This window comes from Nestor notabilis, unplaced genomic scaffold (assembly GCF_000696875.1).
Source record: "Nestor notabilis isolate BGI_N333 unplaced genomic scaffold, ASM69687v1 scaffold13618, whole genome shotgun sequence".
Lineage (NCBI taxonomy): Eukaryota > Metazoa > Chordata > Aves > Psittaciformes > Psittacidae > Nestor > Nestor notabilis.
The window spans coordinates 1-22,789 of record NW_009941613.1 but is presented as its reverse complement, the minus strand read 5'-3'; the positions used below and the strand labels follow the sequence as shown (position 1 = coordinate 22,789).

The 22,789-nt window shown below is 40.2% G+C and overlaps 1 protein-coding gene across 1 annotated transcript in view; it reads left to right on the top strand.

The window, feature by feature from the left end:
• The window catches only part of MPPED2 (metallophosphoesterase domain containing 2), a 95,553-nt gene extending 75,216 nt beyond the window's left edge, over positions 1-20,337 (top strand). The window contains exons 4-6 of the mRNA XM_010020981.1: positions 14,692-14,807; positions 16,850-16,963; positions 20,219-20,337. Coding sequence (XP_010019283.1) covers positions 14,692-14,807; positions 16,850-16,963; positions 20,219-20,337 — 349 coding nt within the window. The remainder of the gene's footprint in view (positions 1-14,691; positions 14,808-16,849; positions 16,964-20,218) is intronic.
• The last annotated feature ends 2,452 nt before the right edge of the window (positions 20,338-22,789 follow it).

Sequence of the window (22,789 nt, the reverse complement as noted above, 5' to 3'; positions counted from 1 at the left end):
GCATCATCTCTTAAACAAAAGTTTTGTGAAGGATATTGCCTTTATTTTATCAATACTGTCCAAGCCTCGGTCTGTTAATCCTCACAATATAGGTATTATTGCCATATGGCTCCATCTTTTGTATTGCAGATTTTTCTTAACTGCTGTCAGTCTCTCACTTTGGCGGGAAAGTAAAAAGTATTTGCAAGATCTGGCCCTTGGTTGTGGTGTTTTAATAATTTGTGTATTTACATACATACATACGTAAGTTTTCTTAACCTGTGCTCTGTATCTCAGCCTGCACCAAGTCCCAGTGCAGAGTTTATCATTAATACCTGGGAGTGCATCAGGAGCCAGGGGCAAAAGTAGATTTCCACATTTGCCAGGCACGGTTCCTTGGAGAAACCAGCCCTGTTGTTTTCCTGTACCCCTGCTTGTCTGTCATCGTGGCAATACATAGTGGCGTTTCAAACTGCCAGCATGGAAATAAGATAAAAAGTGTTTGGGACAACTGGGAAATTTCATTTAGACAGAATGTCAGGCCCTAGTCTCTGGTGAATATACTGTAGGTTTGCCATGTCCAGCTTTGTGATATCATTTGATGTGAAATTAAATCAGAGGCTGGCCATGAACAACAGGAAAGCAGTTGAGCCTGCTCAGCTTTAGTCTGTCATACAGTTCTAGTACTCCTGCTCTCTGTTCCTTGCAAGAGTAAGTTAAAGTGGATGTTTACGAAGGTGTTTTGAAAGCATGATTCCCACAGAAATGTCGTTTAATTCTCTGCATTACCTTGAAGTTTGAAAAGTTTAAGTCCCTAAAAACATTGTTCTGGCCCTCCTTGTTCTCGTGGATTGAGTTCATGCTGCCTAACAGTCATTTTGCTTTGCACAGTAACCTAACACTGATATTTCAGGACAGATAGGCACCAGTGTGGCTCCTGAATGGGTGAGTTACATGTATTCATAAGCCATTCCATTCATTTCTCTGACATGGAAAAAAGGGTAGGGCTGCTTTCATGCTGCTGCCAACCCTTTTATCTCTAAAGAATCAAATTTCAGGAAACCTTTCTGCTAGGTCAGAATTTCAAAGGGAGCCCTGTAATATTTAAAAAGTTTAGCATCTTGATTCTCATAATTTTAAGGGGAATGGTTTCTTTTGCCCACTAAGAAGACAAATCAAAGCAGTCCCCCAAAAGAGAACAGAAACCAGTGAAAAAAACCTAAAGCAAACCACAGGTTTGGAGACGGGGGGGTTAGTAAAAATGTGTTTAGTGTTACTTCACTTCCTACTATTCAGGACAGCACATTGTTAATACTGATGCAGTGTTTATACACGCTGTGGTTATGGCTATAGTCAGGGCTATTGTTGAAGAATGTTAAACAGACATTTGTCATAGTATGTCAGTAAACCCATTGTAAAAATGTCCTAGTAGTTAAATGAGGCTTAGATTTAATGATGCTGTAAGAAAGGACCATTTTTTTTATCGTACTGTAAATAAGGTTCCAGTAGCAGTGTCATTGGGATTAACATGCAGATTTTCTTTTGTTTCAAAGTGAAAGCGGTGTCTCTGTGAGGTTAGGCAGGCAATTTAAGGAACACACTTCTACAAAGCCTTTGAAGAAATAGTTGCTTGGTCGTACTCTGAATACACAATGATAGTAAATGAAGGTGTGACATTATAAAAAATTCAAACCTCCCCCGCCCCAATAAACTAATAGTACAATTTAGGTAATAAAATACTAATGCTAATAAAATACTATGTTAATGGCTAATTAATCCATCAATGGCAGAAAAACTCTCTTCAATACTTTACAAAAGATACTTAACATTGTTCCAGATTTTGGTGCTACTTCACATGATAATGGTGGACTGACTTTAATACATGTTTTCACCACTGCTGCCACTGAGAAATGTGAAAATGCGGCTCACAACCATTAGGATTTTACACACCAACGTTTATTTTTCTTTAGCTGTGAAAACAGCCGTCTAAAGCTCCAAAAAGTAGTAATTTGATCACCTTTTAGCTTCCTGTTTACAATCTGACGTATTTCCAGTGAGGTATAGTGGGAGAGCCTTATGTTTAAATTAGAATGAATGAATCTGTAAGGGGAAATAAATACAATTTTAACTATTCAAAAGGACACTGTCAACAGCAGATTAGGAAGGGAAGAGTGTCTTAATTATTCTTTAAGTTTCTTTTATAGTATGGGCGCATTGTTATCTTTAAAGCTGTAGTTTGATGGTAAAGCTTTAAGTGAGTTTTGCCATCAGAGGAGCAGTTCTTGCACTGAATAACCAGTCTTGGTAACATTGCCGGCTTTAAGTGGAAGATCCAGACAATGGAGTATTCTCAAGGAAGAAAAAAACCCAAGATCATTCAGGATGGGGGTATTTGGATCCATGGCAGCAGCCTTAAACACAGCAGCTTTCTTCTTCCACCAGGAAAAATTCTGATTTAGGGCAGGGACTTGGATACCCCATCAGTGTCCGAGATTCCCTTTCGGCAACATCTCCTTTCAGCTGCTACGTTATTTGCTTAAATCTTTCCAGAGGCACTGCTGCAAGAGTAGAGTCCTGCAGCTCTCTATTTAGAAGGCTGTTTAATGTTAGCTCTCTATTCATTCGGAAATAATGGTGTTGGGGGAAAAAATTAATTAAAATGGCTTCAGAAAGTAGTTAATTATAAAGCCTACCATGGCCTGAAGTACAAAATACATTGCAGACTGAGAAATCACGTAGGGGTGCATTACTAAAATAATTAATTTAAAATTTTACATATATCACCCACACAGCAAATGCCATCGCTGCTGCTAAAATGAGTCCAGTGCCCTTCAAAAACTGTGAGCATCTCATTTCTCCCACTCACTCCCTTTTAGATATGCTTGTTTTCTTTTTTACTATGGGTATGCACTTTGTGTTAAGAACATCGATTTTATGGAAGGGCTTTGGGTGAGAAATGAAATCTTCACTGCATTAATTTTAGCGTTAGCATGGTGTTTTGTGGGGTTGGGGTTTAACTCATTGAGGGCTCAATCTGATACAGGCAAGAGGTGCCCAGACCTAACTGCTACCTGTGCCATGCTTCCTTCATCTGGTGTGGCCTCTGCACTGGTTTGGATCAGTTAGTACCAGCTGGTAAACTAGGCGTAAACCATTTACAGTCCTTCCGCTTCTCTCAAAGGGTAACAGAGATGTAGGGACGCACCAATGTGCTGGCCTTATACCACCATGGGATCCCATCAAGGTAATCCTTCATGTTCAGCTCTGTTGTACCAAATTCAGGGCTTTTCTGTGCTTAATTCCACTGTGTTTGTCTGTGTGTGCCAAATAGGAGTAAAGTATTGCAAAGCCTCACCTTCAAGTGCGGAGAAAATAGCTGGTGTGTTTGGGTATTTGGGGTTGGGGGATGGTTTGGTTTGGTTTTGGGGGATGGGGGGTTGTTTGGGGGTTTTTTGCTTGACTTTTGAAGAAACGAGAACGTGTCCTGTGCAGGTTCTGGTTCTGTGATCACATCCACACCATACCTGTTCTCTGGTAGCTATTGATAACGCTGAGATTCCTGCCTCTCGTCAGTCTAGTTTCTAGTTGGTGCAGGTTCTTGACATGCAGCGTTTTATCGAACATAGGCTGCTTGGCACCTATTACCACTGATCTCAGCATTGCTAATAAACAGCAACATCAAGGCCATATTTTCTGGTTCCTGTCAGACCACTGCTTTCCTGGGTGAAATAAAAGTCCTATTAACATGCTGCTCCCCATTGGCACTGACAGTTTGATTAATTAGGCCCCCTCTTCAGATGACCTCTGCACTGACACGACAAGGAGGTGAATATAAAATGAATAGTTTGCCCACATAATGGCCTACTGCAAGTTTCAGATTTTCATCAGATCAGACTGAAGTCCAGGGCCTGCATTAAAACCTACAGTGTGGAGCAATATATGGCTGTGGCTTATGAACCGTGGGCTTTACAACACGGTTAAAGAATTAAAACCAAACCACCATTCTGATATATCGACTTCTCCTCAAAGAATTAATCTTTCCTTTACTCTCTTGACCATACAATACAAATCTAATTCGTTTAAATTATCAAATAAAATGACCTTTTGTTTTCAAAGGATTTTTTATTGCCAGAAAATACAGCATGTTAACTCTGTGGTTATTCAGCCTCCCATAAAATACTAATGTAAAGCTATTATTCTGGTGCCACTCTATTTAAATGTCAGTCTGCCTTTCTATTATAAACACCCAGTCCACAGGCTTTGTAACTCATCAGTAAAAAATCTACTTCAGGTAAGAACTTGTAGTACAAGCTCACAACTTTTCTTTGGCTGTGTAAGTTTTAAAAATACAAGTGTGTATGATCCCCAGGGATCATGTGAACCTATAGCATGGCAGCTGTAGCACCAGAAACGTCAGATCATGCTGGCACGTTACCCACTGGATGGTGCCTCTGACTGGAGCTGGTGCTTTTTGGTTCGAGGAGTAATTTGGTCAGTTACAGTCTTACTAGGAGGCAACTCAGGCTGGAGTTTTGACTGGTGGTCAATGAGAAAGATATCTTCCCTGCTGCTTGCTTGCACTCAATTATGTGCCATTAACACTCTGTTGGGAGGAATTAGATGTTGGATGTGGCCTTGGAGAGATGTGGGGGTCAAAATCCACTCTCCATCAAGGTGAGAACTGGAAAGAGCATGAGTAGTGTTTTCTTGATCACTTGGAGTCACTCGTGCTGAGGTGAAAGTTCTACTATGTTGGTTTGTAATTAAAGTTTCAGGTTAGGGTTTTGGGTTTGTGTTTGGTTTTTTTTTTACCCGAAGAGTCAAATTAACTCTCAGTCTGTGCCAATCTGTGTCTCCCACAGACCTGTTTGAAGGAGCAACGTGAAGGTGGGTGAGCCTAAAATTGAGTATTTTGTAAATTGACCTGCATGTAATCTGAGCTCCTTGTTTAATGATCTTGAAGCCAACAGAAGTGAGTGACCCATGCTAAACCAGATCCTTTTCAATTACAATAATGCTTCTTTTACCTCTGTGATGCCAAATGCTTCTGCTTCTCTTATGACCCGAGTATGTTTTTCATTCTCTCAGTCTCTTCTGTCTTTTTTTTTCCCCTGTGTGTTCATCTGTTGATCAAGTAACTGCATTACTTTAATTGATTTGCTAAATTGGCTCATACGTAAGACAGCTCCTCCAGGTAATAACCTGAAAATGTTAAGCTTATCTTACTAGGGTCAGGCTTGAGCACTACAGCAGTGGGAGTTTTCGTTGGCTTGGACATGGATTGCGCCATTTCTTCAAGTTATTTGTTCGACTCCTTGTCACAGGCAGAGCAACAGGAGATACATGTATTTTTAGACATATATATACACATACATGTTGTATGCATGTAATATCAGGTTTAGGATTTTTATAGATGTGAATTTTGCTTGCATACATGTCTCCTGAGGTTTCCTGAGCTGGGAAAGAGGTGTGACACGCATTTGGAGATCCATAATCATTCCTTTCCCCAGATGACTTGTTCCTTTTAGTTCTTGGTTGGCAGAATTCAACAAATAAGTACCACCGTTTTTTGATGGAGATTGAACAGGAGTAACTAACTTCCCTTTCCCGCCGACTCCAAAGTAGGATCATGGTTTTCAATAAAGGTAACGTTTCGAGTAGGTCAGATGTTACATTTCTGCACAAAGCAGAGACTGAAATAAATGAAGAGAATGAAATAAATCTGCACGTCATTTTAGACAAATGGCATTCTGTGAAACTTTCAGTTCAGTGGCAAACCAGTATGATTGCTTGAAGTCCAGACGTGATATTTTATACTGTACCTTAACTCCAAATCGGCATGGATTGTAACACTGGAAACTCTTTGATTGCTTTGGCTGTTTTCATCTGGTTAGCGAGGGTAAGCGACTTTACATCCAGCTTCAAGAATAAGCTGAAACGGAAGGTAGCACAGACTTCAAACAAACAAGAAATGCTGGGAGTATCCTGTGGCCTAATTATAACTAACCACTTCCATTCTTTTCTGTAAATTTTCAGAAGATTATGTTACGACTTCCTACAATTAAATATTGTGGGCTGTGTGTGCATGGAAGACTAATACATGTGAACCTTGCTTAGTTCTCCTACCAGGCATTCTGGCAAGTTTCAGTTTCTTCTTGAAGAATGCCAAGCAGCATTTTGAGCAAAACGTAAATAAAAATAGTGAGGATATTTATAGGTAAATAGCACCATCTGGTAATAAGCAATCTCAGTGTCTGCTTTTAAATCCGTGGAGTAGATAAGAATAATTGACTTACTCTTGTAAGACTAATAGTGAAAATCATGGAAGGCACATTCAGTGTCTACTCTCTGATGCACATTAAGCAAGTTACTTAGGCATATAGTCTAGTAAATTTATTCTTGGTGTAGTCAACCTAGTTCTACACAGTGCTTCTATAAACAGTGCTCTACCTAGGCTGTTCTGAGGTAAATTAATTATTACCTGTAAGGTACTCAAAAAGAGATTTTGAAAGCTTTTGGGTTCCTGTCGTTGTGATGTAGGTTTGTGTTCAGTAGATTTTTTTGTTTGTGCTTCTCAGAAACAATAAACCGGCTTGTTAACGCTGGAAATTAGATCAGGACAAGCGAGGGCAACTCAGACATCCAACGTAAGTGCATGAAGACAAAAATCTTGTCTCCAAGAGCAGTGTAGGTAAAGTAACATAAAGGTGCTGAAACTGCATTAAAATACACATCCGGAGTTCCTCTGGTTTGTAGCTTCGACATCTATTAATGAATAAGCATCGTGTTGTTTCTCTGACCAGCACAGGCTTTTGGAGGAACTACAGAGACTCCCTAGCGAAGCTCAAGAGCTCTGGTTTAAGTAGCATTCAAGAAGATGAAGTTTCTAGAGGCTGTGCCTCAGGAGCAGGAACCAAATTTATCAAAAGGGTAGGCAGGCATAACTTCTGCCGAGTGCTTTATTTGTTACGCTGACTTCTACAGGGTGTTTTCCAAATGCTGTTTTTATAAATACATGGAATATTCAACAAAAGCTACTGGATGTAATTACACCTGTACAGATTTTGCTTTTTAACATGGGAAACACACACTACTCCAGTGGAATGAAAATACAGACAAATCAGTGTGTGTTGGGGGAGGGGTCTTCACTTCCCTTTTGCTTTTGCTCTACTTTAATTTGTGTTGTCATTGCAGAAACAGGGCTACTCGTCAAACCCTCTTACAGATCTACCTGGGGTGAAAGCTTTGTCAATTTACATTTCCTGCATGGATCTTAAGAGGCATGTAGGAAATCAATTTAAGATGTAGCACAACTAGGCTATCATGATCATGTTTAGTAGAAGAAACCAAGCATTCAGGCATCATTCTGTAACATGCACAGCTGCTGAGCAAAACTGAATCAAGATTTCAACCAGCTTCTCTTTTTTATTTTCCCTTTTGTTTCCTCTTCCCCTCAGCCTGTCCCTCAGAATGGACATTCTATTTACGTTGTGGTGAGCTTCAGCACCAGAGGGCTCCTTCCTCTAGATAGATGTTCGATGATTCTTTCTGTTTCTACAAAGGCCATAAATCTGTACCGTAACAAATTGAGGCATTCAGTCTCTTTTCAATACTGCAGCGTCTTTTGACATTTCAAGGGTGCATGTACCCTACACAGGGATGGAGTAGAGGAACGAAGGGGAGAATGTGCCCACTCTGAATGAGAAGTGGTTCTGCACATCAGTCCAGCATGGTACTTTTCAGGTCTGAGTTGCTGTCACAGTGCTCCCATCATCATGCAGGGAAACTCAGTGTGCTTAGTGTATGGACCCAGCTGAAGCTGGTGCTAACTTAGACTAGATTTATCCTTCAAACCATCCTCAACTATATGCAGCACAGAAATATACAAGGGCTAATACTTGGTTCTAGTAGTAGGCTTTTGTAATTCTGTTCTTTTAAAAAGTAGAATGAAATTAGCCCTTGAGTCAAGTTTGAATTATTTTATATTTTTGGGATATTAAAATATCTCCCAGATCTCATTAAGTAAAGCCCTAAATAAAATAATTGCCATACAGTTAGGGATTGGAAAACCTCAGAAGGTTTGGAGGAAATGTCCTCTTCGATGAGCAGTTCAGGTACTCAAGGAAAGGTTGTCAGAGTCATACACTTGAGAACTTCGACTCCCTTTTTCTCCTTCCCAGCATCCAGTAGCTTCCTGGTGCTGTCCTCTCCTCTGCTTCACTGAGTGTTCTTTATCCCTATTCTCAGGGCTGTGCTCTGCATCCTGCTGTCCTCCGTGTCTCCGTGACAATGGTAACAAGCATTTTATAATCAGCATTACAAAATGCCAGCATTTTATAATCTTCTGTCTGTCTGCTCCTTCGCTCTTGTGTTTCTTTAACCCTGATGTATTTTGTGTGTTTCTTCACTCAACCTCCTTCTGGTTTCTTTAAAAGAAAACCAAACGTCCTCCCTGCAGAAGATTGGTACCAGGTCTTAAATACTATCATCTGTGGTGCTCAGCACAAAACATGTGAACTGAATGGGCATTCTTCTGCCAAAATGCATCACTAAGCATTCCGAGGACAGGATAAAAGATGCCAGTGGCTGGTACAGGCCATCAGAGAAACCAAATACTGAAAGGTATCCATAGGGGTAGTAGGCTTTAGACCAGAGCTCAGTTACTTGTCAGTAACAGCTGGGGCAGCCTGGAGCCAACAAAGGCAGAGATGTGCAGAGATGGAAAGAACTTCAAGAGGCAGGAGGCAGTTCTTTTTGCATATCATTTTCTAGCCATATGGATGGCTAAAGCTCTGCTTACCTCTGTATCTCTCCCTGGTTTAGGTGACCATGTGGTCCAGATCAGCACATCCATGGAACATGCTGAATGGCAGCAGTCAAGGTCCTAGATTTTTCTTTCGTAGCTCTCATGGATCCAAGCATAGATGTCTATCTGACAGGAGCCTAAGATAAAACCTCCACTGACGAGTTTGTACAGCCCAAGGTAGAAACTGAGAACAGCTTGGTGCACGGAGCATACCAGGTCACCCTGGCTTGTGGTGATGAGGTGGTTGCTGCAGGTTTTCATTGTGGAGGACTGCTTCGTAATGAAAACACACAGCGTGGGCTCTCTCCCTCCAAACAATGCGGATGGGAGGGGATTGTGTTTCTCAACAAAGTCTTGTCATTTAGACAACCAGCAAGTGTTTAGAGGTTGTAGGATGTAAGTTGAAAGAGAGAGAGAAAACTGGGGGAGGGGAGGGGAGGAGAAGAGGGGAACCAACCCAAGAAAACCCCACTCCCCCCCAAAAAAACCCAAACCAAAACAAATAAAACACCGAAACCAGACCATACCAAATCTAGCAGCTGCTGAGGCTTCAGATTTTGTTAACGTTGTAAAAGTAGCAGAAATATGTTTTAGAGACTTGCTGACTTCTGTGCAGGCCAGTAATAAGGAGATACATGTAGTAACACTGCTAAAATAATGACAGGACTGGTAACCCACTTTTATGAGAGCTTCGGCTGTTTAAAGGTGCAGGGTAAGCAAAATCCCAAGGAACCAGACCCCGGGATGCTTCTTTTGGCTGTGTATTATTGTCCTCACTTTCTAAATGGGACACTGAGGCACAGCAGGCAAATGCTAGTGGGAATGAAAGACAGCTGAAGCCACCAGACTCTCTCTGCCTTTTACGGGTATCACAACATGACATATAATGAGCACAGTCAGGAAATCATTTAGCCTTTAAAATTTCCTGGTGGTTATATTATGAAACAGCATTTTGATATTTACTATAAGAAAGAGCTTAAAAAACATACCAGCCAAAAAAGCGCTTCTGTTGCACTGAGGGCAAGTTTCAGAGCCGCTGTAGGAGCTCTTACCTTGTAAACCGCGCTTCCCTGACATGTGGTACACTTGCCCTCCTCAGCCTTTTGTTTCCAGGCCTACGGGCGCTCTCCTCCTTCCCCTTTTCCCTGGCCCCACGCCAGAGCCCCTTGTTGTGTGTTCCCAGGAGGCACGCTCTGTCCATTGAGTGCGCAGCGACAGGCACGCGTGTGCTGCTTTGCCCAGGCAAACACTGGTGTGGGGCGGAGGGAGGAGGATTGAAAGGCTTTGATTTTCTGGGCGCAAAGGTCACGTCTTTGTTTTCCCCCCCTCCCTTTGTGGTTTGTTCTCTGCTAGTCCTGCTGCAGCTTTCCTCTAGGACTGGAGCAGGTATTTGGGGGGCTGTGTTTGGGAGCTCATCCTGTAACTGGACAAGTCTAGGAGTCCTACCATTTTTTGTTCTGCTGATGGAACTCTTTCCCTCCTGAGCCAGGTCTGTGTGTTCAGTTTGAATGCTGAGAAAAAGAAACAGCATTGCATTATTGTTACTAGTCTTGTTGAAGTGCTTCCTGCTGCAACGCCTTTGAGACACTCCCTCCCTCGGCTGTTACCCTGTGCAAGGAAACAGACAGGTTTTTGCTTCCTGTGCACTTTACTCATTGGATTAAGGGCAAAATTAAAGCTTTCCTAAAAGACTGGGTAGCCTTAAAACCGAATGAATACATGGGAATAGAAACCTGTGAGAAAATTTATTTCTTCTAATCCTGTTTAGAAGCAACTGTTGAAATAAATGGATTTACTGGTAGAGGTAAAATGAAAACCTAAACCTAGGAGGTCTTATTGTACATTTACCCTTGGAGTTGCTGAACTCTGAGGATCAGGTAATTAAGTTCATGAGCCAGAGAAGAGATGAAAGTAGGTAGCAGGAGGTGCCATCCCTTAAAAACATTAAGGTTCCAGAAGGAGTTGTAATTTCTGTATTACCTGGATGAACTTGGCCAGGGCCTTGCATCTCCTGTTTGCCCACGTCTTGGTGTTGCTTCTGACGTGTACACACCAAGGAGCGGTAGTGATTTTGTGTCATAGAATAATGCTCTTTTTTTCCCCCCTTAATGTAATAGTGAAGTAGTAAACCCATACAGAGTTACCTGGGAGAAGGGAGGTCGGATTACCTGCTGAAGAGGCAGCTGTCTGCTGCTAAAAGCAGATGGCTTTGTGTGTTCTCCCAAAGCACCTGCAAAAAGAGAGTGAGTTTTGTCGCGAAGCTGAAGATCCCCTCCTTCTTGCTATTCTGTCAAGCGATGTCTGCGTCTCTTGCAGCACAACGTGTGAAGGTAACACGCAGCCTACAGCATAAGCATTCTTTTAATTGCAGAAAATGTCCCTTCCAAAACACCAGGTGGAGGGGGATCTGTGGGAATTCCTGCCTAGAAGTGAAGAACAGAAGAGAGGAAGGATGGGCCAGGTGCCTGCCTTTCATGAGGATATTCCCTGTGTTACATCTGGTGCCAGCATAACTGCTATCCCTAAGTGATAAGGAAGTTTTGCAGACAGGGGAGGGCTGAGCTGTCAGGTGAGCTGGGGATCAGGTGTTATCATGGGGGTTTGATGGCACATGAGAGATTCCGTGACATTGCACTGAGCATCAGGTATGAGCAAGTGTTCTGGTCCATCAAACGTACAATGACAAATTCATATGTAATCTCTCATTACTAGTCCCTGTGGTTTTTACGTCTACACCTCCCTTGTGGCATTACTTAACAGCTGATAGCTTTCTTTTCTTGCCAGCTGCTTAAAAATGAGGTGTTCATGTAAAAATTAATGGGTTTAGGAGTTAACTGAAGTCTTCTTTAGAGCTTCATAGGAAAGAAGAATAGGTCAGATCATAAATATGGTTACTAGTGACTGAGTAGCCTTTACCAATTATTTGCACCTGATTGCAGCTTACCATGGGTGGGTGCAGCCAAAGTTCATAGTAGATATTTCTTCCTAGGTAGGAAGTAGTTTCTCTGAGTAAGTAATCAGCATGAGAATATGTTGCGGAAGGCTCATAACTACACACACAACTTTTTCCCTCTAAATCATTTAGAAGTTGAGAGTGACTCTGTTTAACTCCTACTTACACAAGAAAAGGGGCACTAATAGGAGCGGAATACACCTGATACCCCTTGATAGGATGCTACCTGCCTGCAGCGCAGGCTTTGTCTTTCCTGCCCACATTTGTAGTTGGTGAAGAGCTATTCCGCTGTGCACTCATGGGATTCACAGTACATCAACTCCTTTCTGTCTGCACTGCAATATGGCATAGTGCAAACATCGGGTGACCTTCCTTGTTATCTCATCGAAACCCAAATCCAGGCTGTAAAGCTGTTCTTCGCCTCGGTGATGTTCTGAACATGTCCTCTCTCCTTTTGGCTTTCTGGCCTGTGCAGTGCAGGGTCATGTGTTAAATGTCTGAAACCTCATCTGCAATCCAGCTGTTCTTCCAGTCATGCCTGCTTTTCTCCTCATTTTATTGATTTTGTATGAAAATATTTATTAAAGAAGTACTTGACCATCTTTTTCTGTGCACATGCTGCATAATGGGGAAGGTTTCTTGGAAGTTTTCTTACAAGTGGATTCCCATGTGGTGCCTGTTAGTCACAGCTAATTACAGAGGCTGGTGAATGAAGAATATTGGAGCTCAGGTTCCCCTCCTCCTCCTCCTCTCCCAGTGCTTCAGGAGAAAATAAACTAAGAAACCTGCAGACAAATCCAGGTTTTTCTGTAGTTGTAGTCTCCAAAGAGCTCCAGCGAGATCACAGATGTGGTTTCAGGTTTCAGGTGTAACTATGGTGTAATAACTACAGTATTATCTGCACGAGAAATGCAAGTGGGGAAAGAATCATTAATTGACAGTGAAAAGTTCAACCTATGTGCTGTGTGTTTGTTTTTTTAAGCAGCTGAAAGTTTAGCCAAACCATATTTTAACTTTAAACTGCAGCCCTGGAGGTTACAATAATCTCCAAACGGTACAACCTAGGAACGTTACAGGAAAAGACATTCCGACGCACGTTCCGGAAAGGTCAGTCACAGAAAAGCAGAAACACTTGTGATTTAGTTAAAGATAAGACACATGCTTCAGTTTCAGTTCAGTTGCATGCAGACCTCCTGTGCGGTACACTGACCTTATGTTCAGCATAGGAGCCTTTTTAGGCGAAGTGAGGAGGTAAAGTTTCATTGCTATGCACATGAGGAACCCATAGCGCACATAAAATGTTTAACTAACATCTAATTTCCCCATCTTTTCTTAGCATTCATCCAGCATCCAAGGAGTCTGCTAGTTTAAACAAGTTCCTAAGTGTGTACAATTATTAGTTCAGTAGGACTGTATGGGATATGTCTATTAGTTGTGACCTTCCTGCTCTTATATTAGCAGGACCTGCTGTTTTCCCGTACTGCTGATTTTCAGGGATTCAGAGCGTGCATGTTAACTGGGTATAATCTTCATTGGTCAAATTATTGTCTCTGCAAAACAAAATAATTACAAAAAAATAAAAATTAGAGATGTAATCTTAGCAGGAAATTTCCACTTAAATGGGTATTTGAGGCTGCAAAAAAATGCATCACTAAGAGGGTACTGGAGACAGATTACGTGTAGTGAAATGATGTAAGACTCTGAATGACCTCTCTCTTTTTAACAGGTATGCACTTCTTTTTTAAGGTTTGTTTCTGGTTGGGTTTTCCCCACGAATTTTGTTGCCCGCAGATGACTAGGGCTAGGACAGGAGTGTCCTGCCTAGAAAATGAAGTTCGAATCTAGTTTAAATCCTAGCTGCCTGAGCTCTAGGAAAACACAGTCATGGATGAAAACTCTTCAAATTAGTACAGTACTGATAGGTTATAAAAAGTTGGTAGTAATGGATGTAAATATCACAGTATCTCTTCAGAACAATTGTTCTGTGTAGCTACCTGATAGGGAAAGGCTTTATTATGTCGCAGCTGCATCAAAAGTATTCGACTTGGCTGTTACACCTTTAAAGGTACCCGTAGCAAGTCTGCTTGTCATTTCTATGTGCTTAGGTTGATGGATGTTAGGTGATAGCTAAATCATATAGTCCAGTGAAAGTACCTGTGGCACAGGGTTTGGAACTAGATGAGCTTTAAGGTCCTTTCCAACCCAAACCAGTCTGTGGTGCTATGGTATGTCTCAGAACAAACCTATGCTATTGTGGAGGAGACTGATTAACTCAGTTTTCTTCTAAATTAATTAAATGATTTGGAAAGACTAAATTAGTTTTGAATGATGAGATCTCTTAAAAAGGTTGTTGTGAGGCTAAACGCTGTGTGGTTGAAGACCTCTAGGAGGCTCAGTTCAAAGCCAAGTTATGTGACAGTGTTCTAATATTAAAAGTGCTAAAAGGAGCAAGTTTTAGTGTAGTGAAACTCCGCAGTACAAATGGGGCTTATACCCACTGCATCATACACGCTTCCTGTGGAACTGCTGCTCAGTCCTTTACAGAGAGAAATTGAGTCTTGCCTCCAAAAACTGAGATTTTTGGGGAGTTTTTTTGGTAGGTAACATAAGGAAAGAATTCTTATGTATGACCATCCCCAAACTTAGATAAAAGGCTTTAGATTTCGACTGTTATTTTAACTATTTTTCCCGCTCTACCTAGTGAGTAAACACCCCCGTGGCTGAATATTCCTGACATACAAAAAAGAGTGTAGAATATTAATCTAATCTAAATTCAAACATACAGATTAGTGTACGTATGTATTTGAATTAGTTTGTATTAAAGGCATCCCCCTCGAAAAGGCAGTCTGCAAGTAATCTCTGAAGCACACAAATTGTTTTAATGCAAAAAAATGGGAGAAGGGAAGAAATTTTGATTTTATAGTGATACAGTTCATCTTATTTTCCCCCAAAGGACACCGTGGTTTAATGGATGGGGCTTTAACCTACCCAGAGGTCAGTCTTTGCTAGACAAGTGGAACCTTATTCCTGAGGGAATTGATCTACTAATGACTCATGGACCTCCCCTTGGTAAGTGAAACAAAAGCTGTGCATTATTTTTTTGCATAAGAATTTTACTCTCAAAATAAGTAAAATTAATAATGCTGTAAACTGTACTGTAATCACACCTGCCTTTCTGGAAGAAATGTAAAGTGATGATAAAGTTTAGCAGATCTGTTGAGCTTAATAAAAACTACGTTTTTTGTTAAACTCAAGCTAGGAAAGATCAAATATCTGATTCCATAGCCATTATAGTTTGACATTTTATTTAAGAACAGTATTTATCTGACAAACAGTTTTCAATCCAATCAGAGACTGACTAACACTTTTAAAACTTTTTTCTACTACGATGACATTGTTACCTTAAGGTTTTGGAGCATGCAGCCGAGAGTTCAGAGTATGTAGCCATATACTCTCTTTAATAATGTCCTTGTAAACTTAGGATATGTAACAGTAGTTTTAAAGATACTGATTGGCTTATAGCAAATTTGTGAAGGAATAAAATTTTGTTGCCTGATAATTCAGTTCCTTACTCAGACTAATCACAGGTCTGTGAATGCATCATTTGTTTTTTCATTAAGTAGTTAAGCTTTACGTTTAGTTAAATTTTGCTTGCCTTGTAAATATAATTCCCTGATCCATATTATAAATCTAGGTTCTAAACTAAGTTCTGATGGTCTCAAAAAGATACTGGGATGATCATTCAGCAGAGGCAGGAGTACTCAGTTTTGACATATCTAAAGCCATTAAAGCCCACTCTAAAATAACTTGAAAATTCCCACATAGTTTTTTCCCTATCCTGTGCTCCCTAAGCTAGTATTGTGTGTTATTTACTGCTTTTCTTTAAGACACATCTGGCAAGCAGTCTGGGACCATATTTTAAATATTTCAGTTGGTTTTGCAAGAACTGAGTTGCCTTTTATAAATACGGCTTATCAGGATAAGAAATGTTTGTAATGTTTCATGGGTGCTATTTTAAATGGGTTGCTCATCTTTCTGCTCTGAATTGGTTTCATACACAAATATTGTGATGCTGCAGACACTAATGAAGTGTTTTAATTTAATAATTGTACTTAAATTTTGGTTTTGATGGAGATTATGAGCTTCAATTTGGAAAGGTTGGCCATTGTATTCTACCTACAAGCACAGTTTAGGCATTAGTACTGTGCCTAAAAGGTTGGGGTCAAGGTCTCAGCCAGCATGATAATACTGACAAAATGCTGCTTTCTAAATGATGTAAGTATTAAGGGAGGTAGAGCTATAACTGGACTTCTTGCTCATTCCAAAATTCAGTCAGGTTGATGCCACAACATGTTTTTACTGCCTGGTTTGAAACTGGTACAGGGTGTAATTACTCTGAAGTCAGTAGAATGGTGCTACAGCTGGATGTGGCTCCTGATTTCCCTTTTACTCCTCCTCATTCATCTTGCCCTGTTGATCCTTACCAGTGCTAGCCCAGGCAGCGGACTGCTGTAATAACTGATGTCAAGTTTTGTGCATTTTTCCTTATTACCCATAGGACTAAGGGGCAACATAGTCACTTATTAGCTTGTTGGAAGCTGTTTCACTACATTACTTCTCTTTGGTGACTGGGGCTCAGAAGTAACCGACAACTTGCACACTGGGGTCCTCTGGAAGTTGTGGGAGAGTGTATTTTAAATCTTCGGGGTGGCAGAGGTATCGGGTTGTAGGTCTTCCCGAGGTGTTTCATTTCTGGAGTAACCATGTAGCTGGCTTGAGAAGCTGACTGCTGTAAGGGGAAAGGGAAGAAAAATCTGCAGCAGTGCCGGGAATAAATGTCCCAGGGTTTCAAGGTGAAAGATGAATTTAAACCCATAGTTTAAAGAAGAAGTTCACATACAGAAAAATATTAATGCAGATGGAGAGAGGAAATCTTAAGGAAGACAAAGTGACAGTGAAGCATTTCTTAAAAGCCATTGTGTGCTTTAATGGAGAGGTTACGGCTACAGGTAATGTAATAAACTTTCCATGAATTACGACTTCCTGAAAGACTACACGAAACCTCACCTGAATAGATAAAATTAATAGTATTGATTGCATTTTGCCATCAGGTTTTCGAGACTGGGTTCCAAAGGAGCTGCAGAGAGTGGGTTGTGTGGAGCTGCTGAACACGGTGCAGAGGCGAGTGAGGCCCAAACTCCATGTCTTTGGTGGGATTCATGAAGGTAAGGAGCAGCATTACTCCCCTCTTCCATCTCAGTCTGAGTTCAAAGCAGCACATTTTGATGGTGTATGGCAAAGGACGGAGCCTTGGGCGACATGGTCTAGTGTGAGGCGTCCCTGCCTATGGCAGGGGGGTTGGAACTAGCTGATCTTAAGGCCCTTTACAATCCTGAGTATCCTATGATTCTATGATAATGGCATACTAGACTAAAGTAGGGAGGGAATTGAGGGAAGTGATGGCATGCACAGCACTTCGTAAATGTATGCCAGAATTAAAACAGACTGTTTCAGGAACTTCTGCTACACTTAGCCACCTACATCTTTCACTGTGCAAAGGTTGTTCTCTACAGGTTATTCGAAAGCAATTCAAATTTTGACAAACTTGGATAGTGAAACAGATGAAATTTCACACACTTGCAAGCCAAAATGAAAATTATCCCCATTATTCCAAGTACAGGAGACAAGAAAGGTGCTAGAGAAAAACCCGAGAATTGAAACAACTTAGTGTCTCAGCTCACCTCCTTCTGAGTGTAAGGAAAAGCAAAAAGGAGGGCATCTTGAGTCAGACATCAGGCGGGGACATTGCCAGAACTCACTTCGTGTACATTTCTAAAAGCATCCTTTAATACAGTTTGTACTGTGTAAGTTACCTTCCAGCAGTCTCATTTCAGAAGAGGTATTTCCCCACTGTCAGTACCAGATCAGTCAGAATGTGAAGCTTCAGAAACAATAAGCTCAGTTTGTGGCAGTGGAAGAGTCTGAGATATTAAATACATGTAGGAGATACTTAAATATTTAATACTATTTTGTAGTTTCGTGTGGTTGAGAGACAAACACTAGGAATTCTGCCTGGGAGAGAGTGTAAGACTTTGTGACCCTAGAACTCAAAATGACACCTTAAATGCTTTATATCGTCCCCCCTGGAGGTTTCTCCATTGACTCTAACTAGGTTCTCCATAGGCTTTAAGATTTGGAGGACTTAAAAATAAAAAGGGACAGTTTCTCAACTAGTGGAGTTGTTTTTTCTGAAGACCTTATGACTTCATACAATGAATTTCATAACTAGTATATGTAAATAAAGAGTTTATAATGACCTTAAGTATAGTGGCGTGAGTAACAGTCTTTAATGCACCCAGGAAACGATCAGCTATTTTGTATAAATATTAATCCTCCATATAAGAATAAATCAATACAGCAAGACTTCCAGCTAAAACATGCAAGTTGTCTACAGCCTTCACAGGCACATTGGACAATGAAACGCCTAGTTGTAATAGTGTTAAATGACAGGACAGTAAGTTATCCTGTTGTACAAGATCATTATCATGAGGAAGCATTGAGGAACCACATGGCACTGTAATTTACATCTCGCATTAAAGGTGACAGCACATATTAAAAGTGAACATTCATATAAATTCTTGCAAGAATACTAACAAAAGAAAGTTAAAATCCCACTTAGTGCTTACACAGAAGACATAAGAAGGGCTTTCTTACGTCTGTTTCTTTCAATGCAGAAAGACATAGCTGAGTGATAAGAGCATTATCTTACAATGCAGTTAATTCTCCTCCAACTCCAGCTGAGATGAACATGCATCACGTTCCATTAAATCAACAAGAGGCTATCCACACATTTTGGTGATACAGGCTTTTTTCCTGGTTGATAAGCAAAGAACAACCATGAACAAGATTTTTCCCACCATGAGATGATCTAAATCAAAATTGCCAGCCTAAATAAATAAAGTAATGCAGGCGGACAGTGCAGAAATTCTGAAGTGATTATTCTTTCTGATAGACACCGTGGGTAGCTGTATTTATCTTTGCTTTCAGACAGCAGTGATCTGTACTCTATCATAATGGTTAAAAAGAAAAACATTTTTCCCCTGTGGGTTTGCGATGGGAGGTTGTCTTCCTCCCTGAAACTGTTTTTACTATTTACATTTATTTATATTTTAAGTATATTTGGTGCCAAATTCTTCCTAGATTTTTTCCTAGCTTCTTTGTTGGCTTTTTGTGGATGTCAGTTGAAAATAATTGCAAAGCTTTGTTCACCTTTTACACTGGTGGAATGGGAGCCCCTATCTCCTTAGCCATGAGAGAATTTCTGTAAGAGGATTGCTTCTACCATCTCAGTATCTCTGTACTTCTGTTAATTCATTTTCTCACATCACATTTGCTGAACGAAGGCTCAGGTGTAACTCAATTTGTGGCTCACTATAGTTTGCTCCACTTGCCTAAAACTACTAGACTGCACAACCCTCTGTTACATCCTATTCCTGTGCAGCAAGTGGGAGACAAGATAGAGGCCAGCAGAGAACCAGCATTGCTGCTGGTTCCTCACACACACGCAACAAGATCGTTGCCGACGAGATGTTCAGAAGGTTGAGAACAGTCTTTAGCCTCCTAAAACTGATGACATGGTGTTACTGAGCAGTCAAGTCCTCAGCATGCTGAAAAACCTGTGATTAATATTCACTTCTTGCTTTTTTTTGTTTGGGAATGAATTACCAAGATCCCTTCCTAATAAAAAGCAGTCATCTATTTAACCTTCACCTCAATTTTCTGCTCAAGCTAGGGTCATCCGTTGACCTCCCGTGCTCTGTTGTATTTATAGCAGCAGATTCCTTTGTCATGAATTTCACTGGTAGATAACATATATATCTATGTGCATGTGTGTGTATAAAGAACCATATATATATATATATGTAGTAAATGTATAGTAAATATATATGTGTGTGTATTTTTAACCTGCTAATGAGTTTCTGGGGTTTCACAAGCCAACATGAATGCCAGCTTGGCAGTCTTGTGGTGAGGAGCTGGATGGTAAGGGCTAGCATGGGGTTCATTGTTGCTCAGAGAGGGGTTTTTCTGGGCAAAACCAAAGTTACTTCTAAAGCTTTTGCTCCTGGTGGGTCTTTTTCTTCTACATGCATTACAGGCATGCAGACTCTAGCTCACTAATTAAGTAATTAGAAAAAGCACATGTGTGGTTTTGTCTTTGTTTCTGATTCAGTTGCCACAGAGGATTTTCCACTGGGGAAAGACGTTTGTACATAAACCAAAAGCATCAGCTCTTATTTCAAATACAGTACATTGTAGCTTTTATTTTTTTTTCAATCAAGCCTTTGTGGCAGCTTTCATTTTGAAGGGATTAATATAATTTTATTCCAGAACATTGATCCCACAACAAGCTCTCAGTGCAGCTGCCCACGGGCAGTATCACTTGGTTATATTGCAGTAAGTGTGACACGTTCTCCCTGCAGGTTATGGCATTATGACAGACGGTTACACAACGTACATCAATGCTTCAACGTGTACAGTCAGCTTTCAACCAACCAACCCCCCAATTATATTTGACCTTCCAACCCCTCAAGGATCATGAAGCACTACTGCACGTTTGGAACTGGGAAGGTCTATAAACTGCCATTTTCTAATTATAAAACTTACATTCTGTTACATGCTTATTTCAGAAATGGGGGGAGGGGGAGAATTTGGGGGACGGTGAAGTTTTTGTTTGGGGGTGGGTTTGGGGGTTTTGGTTTTATCTCCTTTTTTTTGTAAATTGCTGGTACAAAAGAAACAAGAAAAGTTAGAGGTTGTGCTTTTTGGAAATGCAGCATTCATTTTGAATTGATGAAGCATTGTGAATTTGTAAAATGAATTTTGTTTTTTCACTAAATTTGCCATTGTAAATTGTTATAGTGTTCTCAAAAGGACAGCCAAGCTTTCTTTTAATAAGTGAGAGACCTTATTTTAATATTATATTATAAGCTAAAAAATAGGCAGCATTTAAAAACACCCAAATTTGCACAACTTATGTTATTGTCGGGGTTTTTTTAAGTGTCTTCTTTTTTTCCGTAGTTCTAAATGTTAGCTTTTCATCTTCATTTATATCATTTTTTTTTAGTGGCACGAACAGTATTTTGGGGTCCATTTACCTCTTGATACGTGTGCATGTACTGAAACATGTTCCTGTTAACAGTAGAATGCAGCAAGGGGTAAATAGACTTCTCAGTTGTTTGTTTCTACCCGCTTTATACGCTAAAGACTGATATTGATAGCCACAGCCTGTATGTGATACCTACCTTTTATTGTTTGTTTTTAAATTATTTTAGCTTTAAAAGACTGGGGTGAAAGCTGCAAAGAGCAGGTATTTCATGCAGTAAAAAAAAAAAATGTAAATGCGGACTCCTTTTAAATATGAATTTATATATATATGTATTTTTTGTGCATTATAACTAAGCTAGGGTTTAATATTGCCAGTATAGCATCTGCAAAATTATGCTGTACAGCACATCTAAATTATGAAGGATGTGACACATTTTCCAAGTGCTCAAGGCCTTCAAGAGCCCGAGTTAAATCTTTGTCGTAGTTCAGGCATGTATAGAGTCAAATGGATACAATCAAGCCTAACTAAAATAAGGCTTAGTTGTCCTTTATATTTAAATATTCTTCTTGTCTTTTTATTTCCTTTTTCTTATTTTGCACTGTGTGTAAATGCAATCTCACTAGCACAAAATATTGTTGCAGATAGTTATTTCTGTTCTACCACTGTAAATGCTATTGAGCTTTGTTCTGTTTTATGTTACCTTGTTAATGGCATTTAGAAAAGCAGTTGTTTCTTTAAATTTATTGTGATATTATATCTAGCGGCCTTTATATGCAAATAAAATTGCAAGATTTTTAAATTTGTGGGTTAAGGGAATTCTGCATTTTTCTGTGGCATTAACAACCGGGGGGCAGTGATAAGGGTAAGTAAGAAAACTTTTCTATTTCTCAATAAATTTTTATTGCTTACCATTCGTAGGATGTCAGTTGGGTCGATAAAGCACTCAGACTTTTCCTTCCGTTTCTCTGCCATCCATCTTCCGTTCCTTTTAGACAGAACAGATTTTTGTCTTCAGATGTTATAACTCAGTGCAACCAAGTTTGCGCAGTTAAGCCTTGTAGGATGTTATTCCAGATGACACGAGGAAAAATTGATTAGGCAGTAACCTTTGTACTTCCTCACTTGGTCATTAGTACTGTGCTGCAGGTGCCTTCTGCTCATCCACTATGGGTTAAGAAATGAATAGTCATAGATTAAATCTATCGCTTTTTATCTGGGTCTGTTGTCAGTTTTGTGGCTACAGTGGGATCCACCACCAGTGGGAGAATGGCAAGGGAGCAGTCTATGCCAGTAGAATGACAAACACAACAGGACCTGCTGTTATTGCTGCAGTACAGTTAAGTATATACCAATAGAATCTTGTTCCAAAACAGAAGTTATGGCTGTGAAAATCCAGTTTCAAACATGAGAAGATGAGGCACTGTTTTGATCTGTAGTAATGCGAAACAAGACCTGGAAAGCCAGAGAGTGTTGCCATATTTCTTATCAGATTATTAACTTTTGACATTATTTTGATACAAAGGTTGTAAAGAGATTCTAGGCTTTGACATAAGGGTGCTGCTTAGAGGAGGGCTGCTTGTGTATTTTGATTCAGTGTGCATTAAGCATAACTATGGAGTTAAGCTGAAATTTTCAGATGGATAAGCCTGCTATACCGAAAGTCTTTTCTGGGCAAGAAGCTGCTGTACCTCTTAAATATAGTTCTTGATTTGTAGGTGGACTTGCCATATGGAACAGTTAGGATATCCACCCTGCTTTGCTTGCAGTGCTGGTTATTTTATCAATTGAGCCAAAGAGAAAAAAATCAGTCATTCTTTTTAGATGTAGATGCAGGATCTGTCTTTCGGGATTTTTCAGCCAGCAATGGGAAGACTAGGGAATTGGTTTTGGCAACCACAGCTGTGTACTGGCAAAGGATCATAGAATCATAGAATAGTTCGGGTTG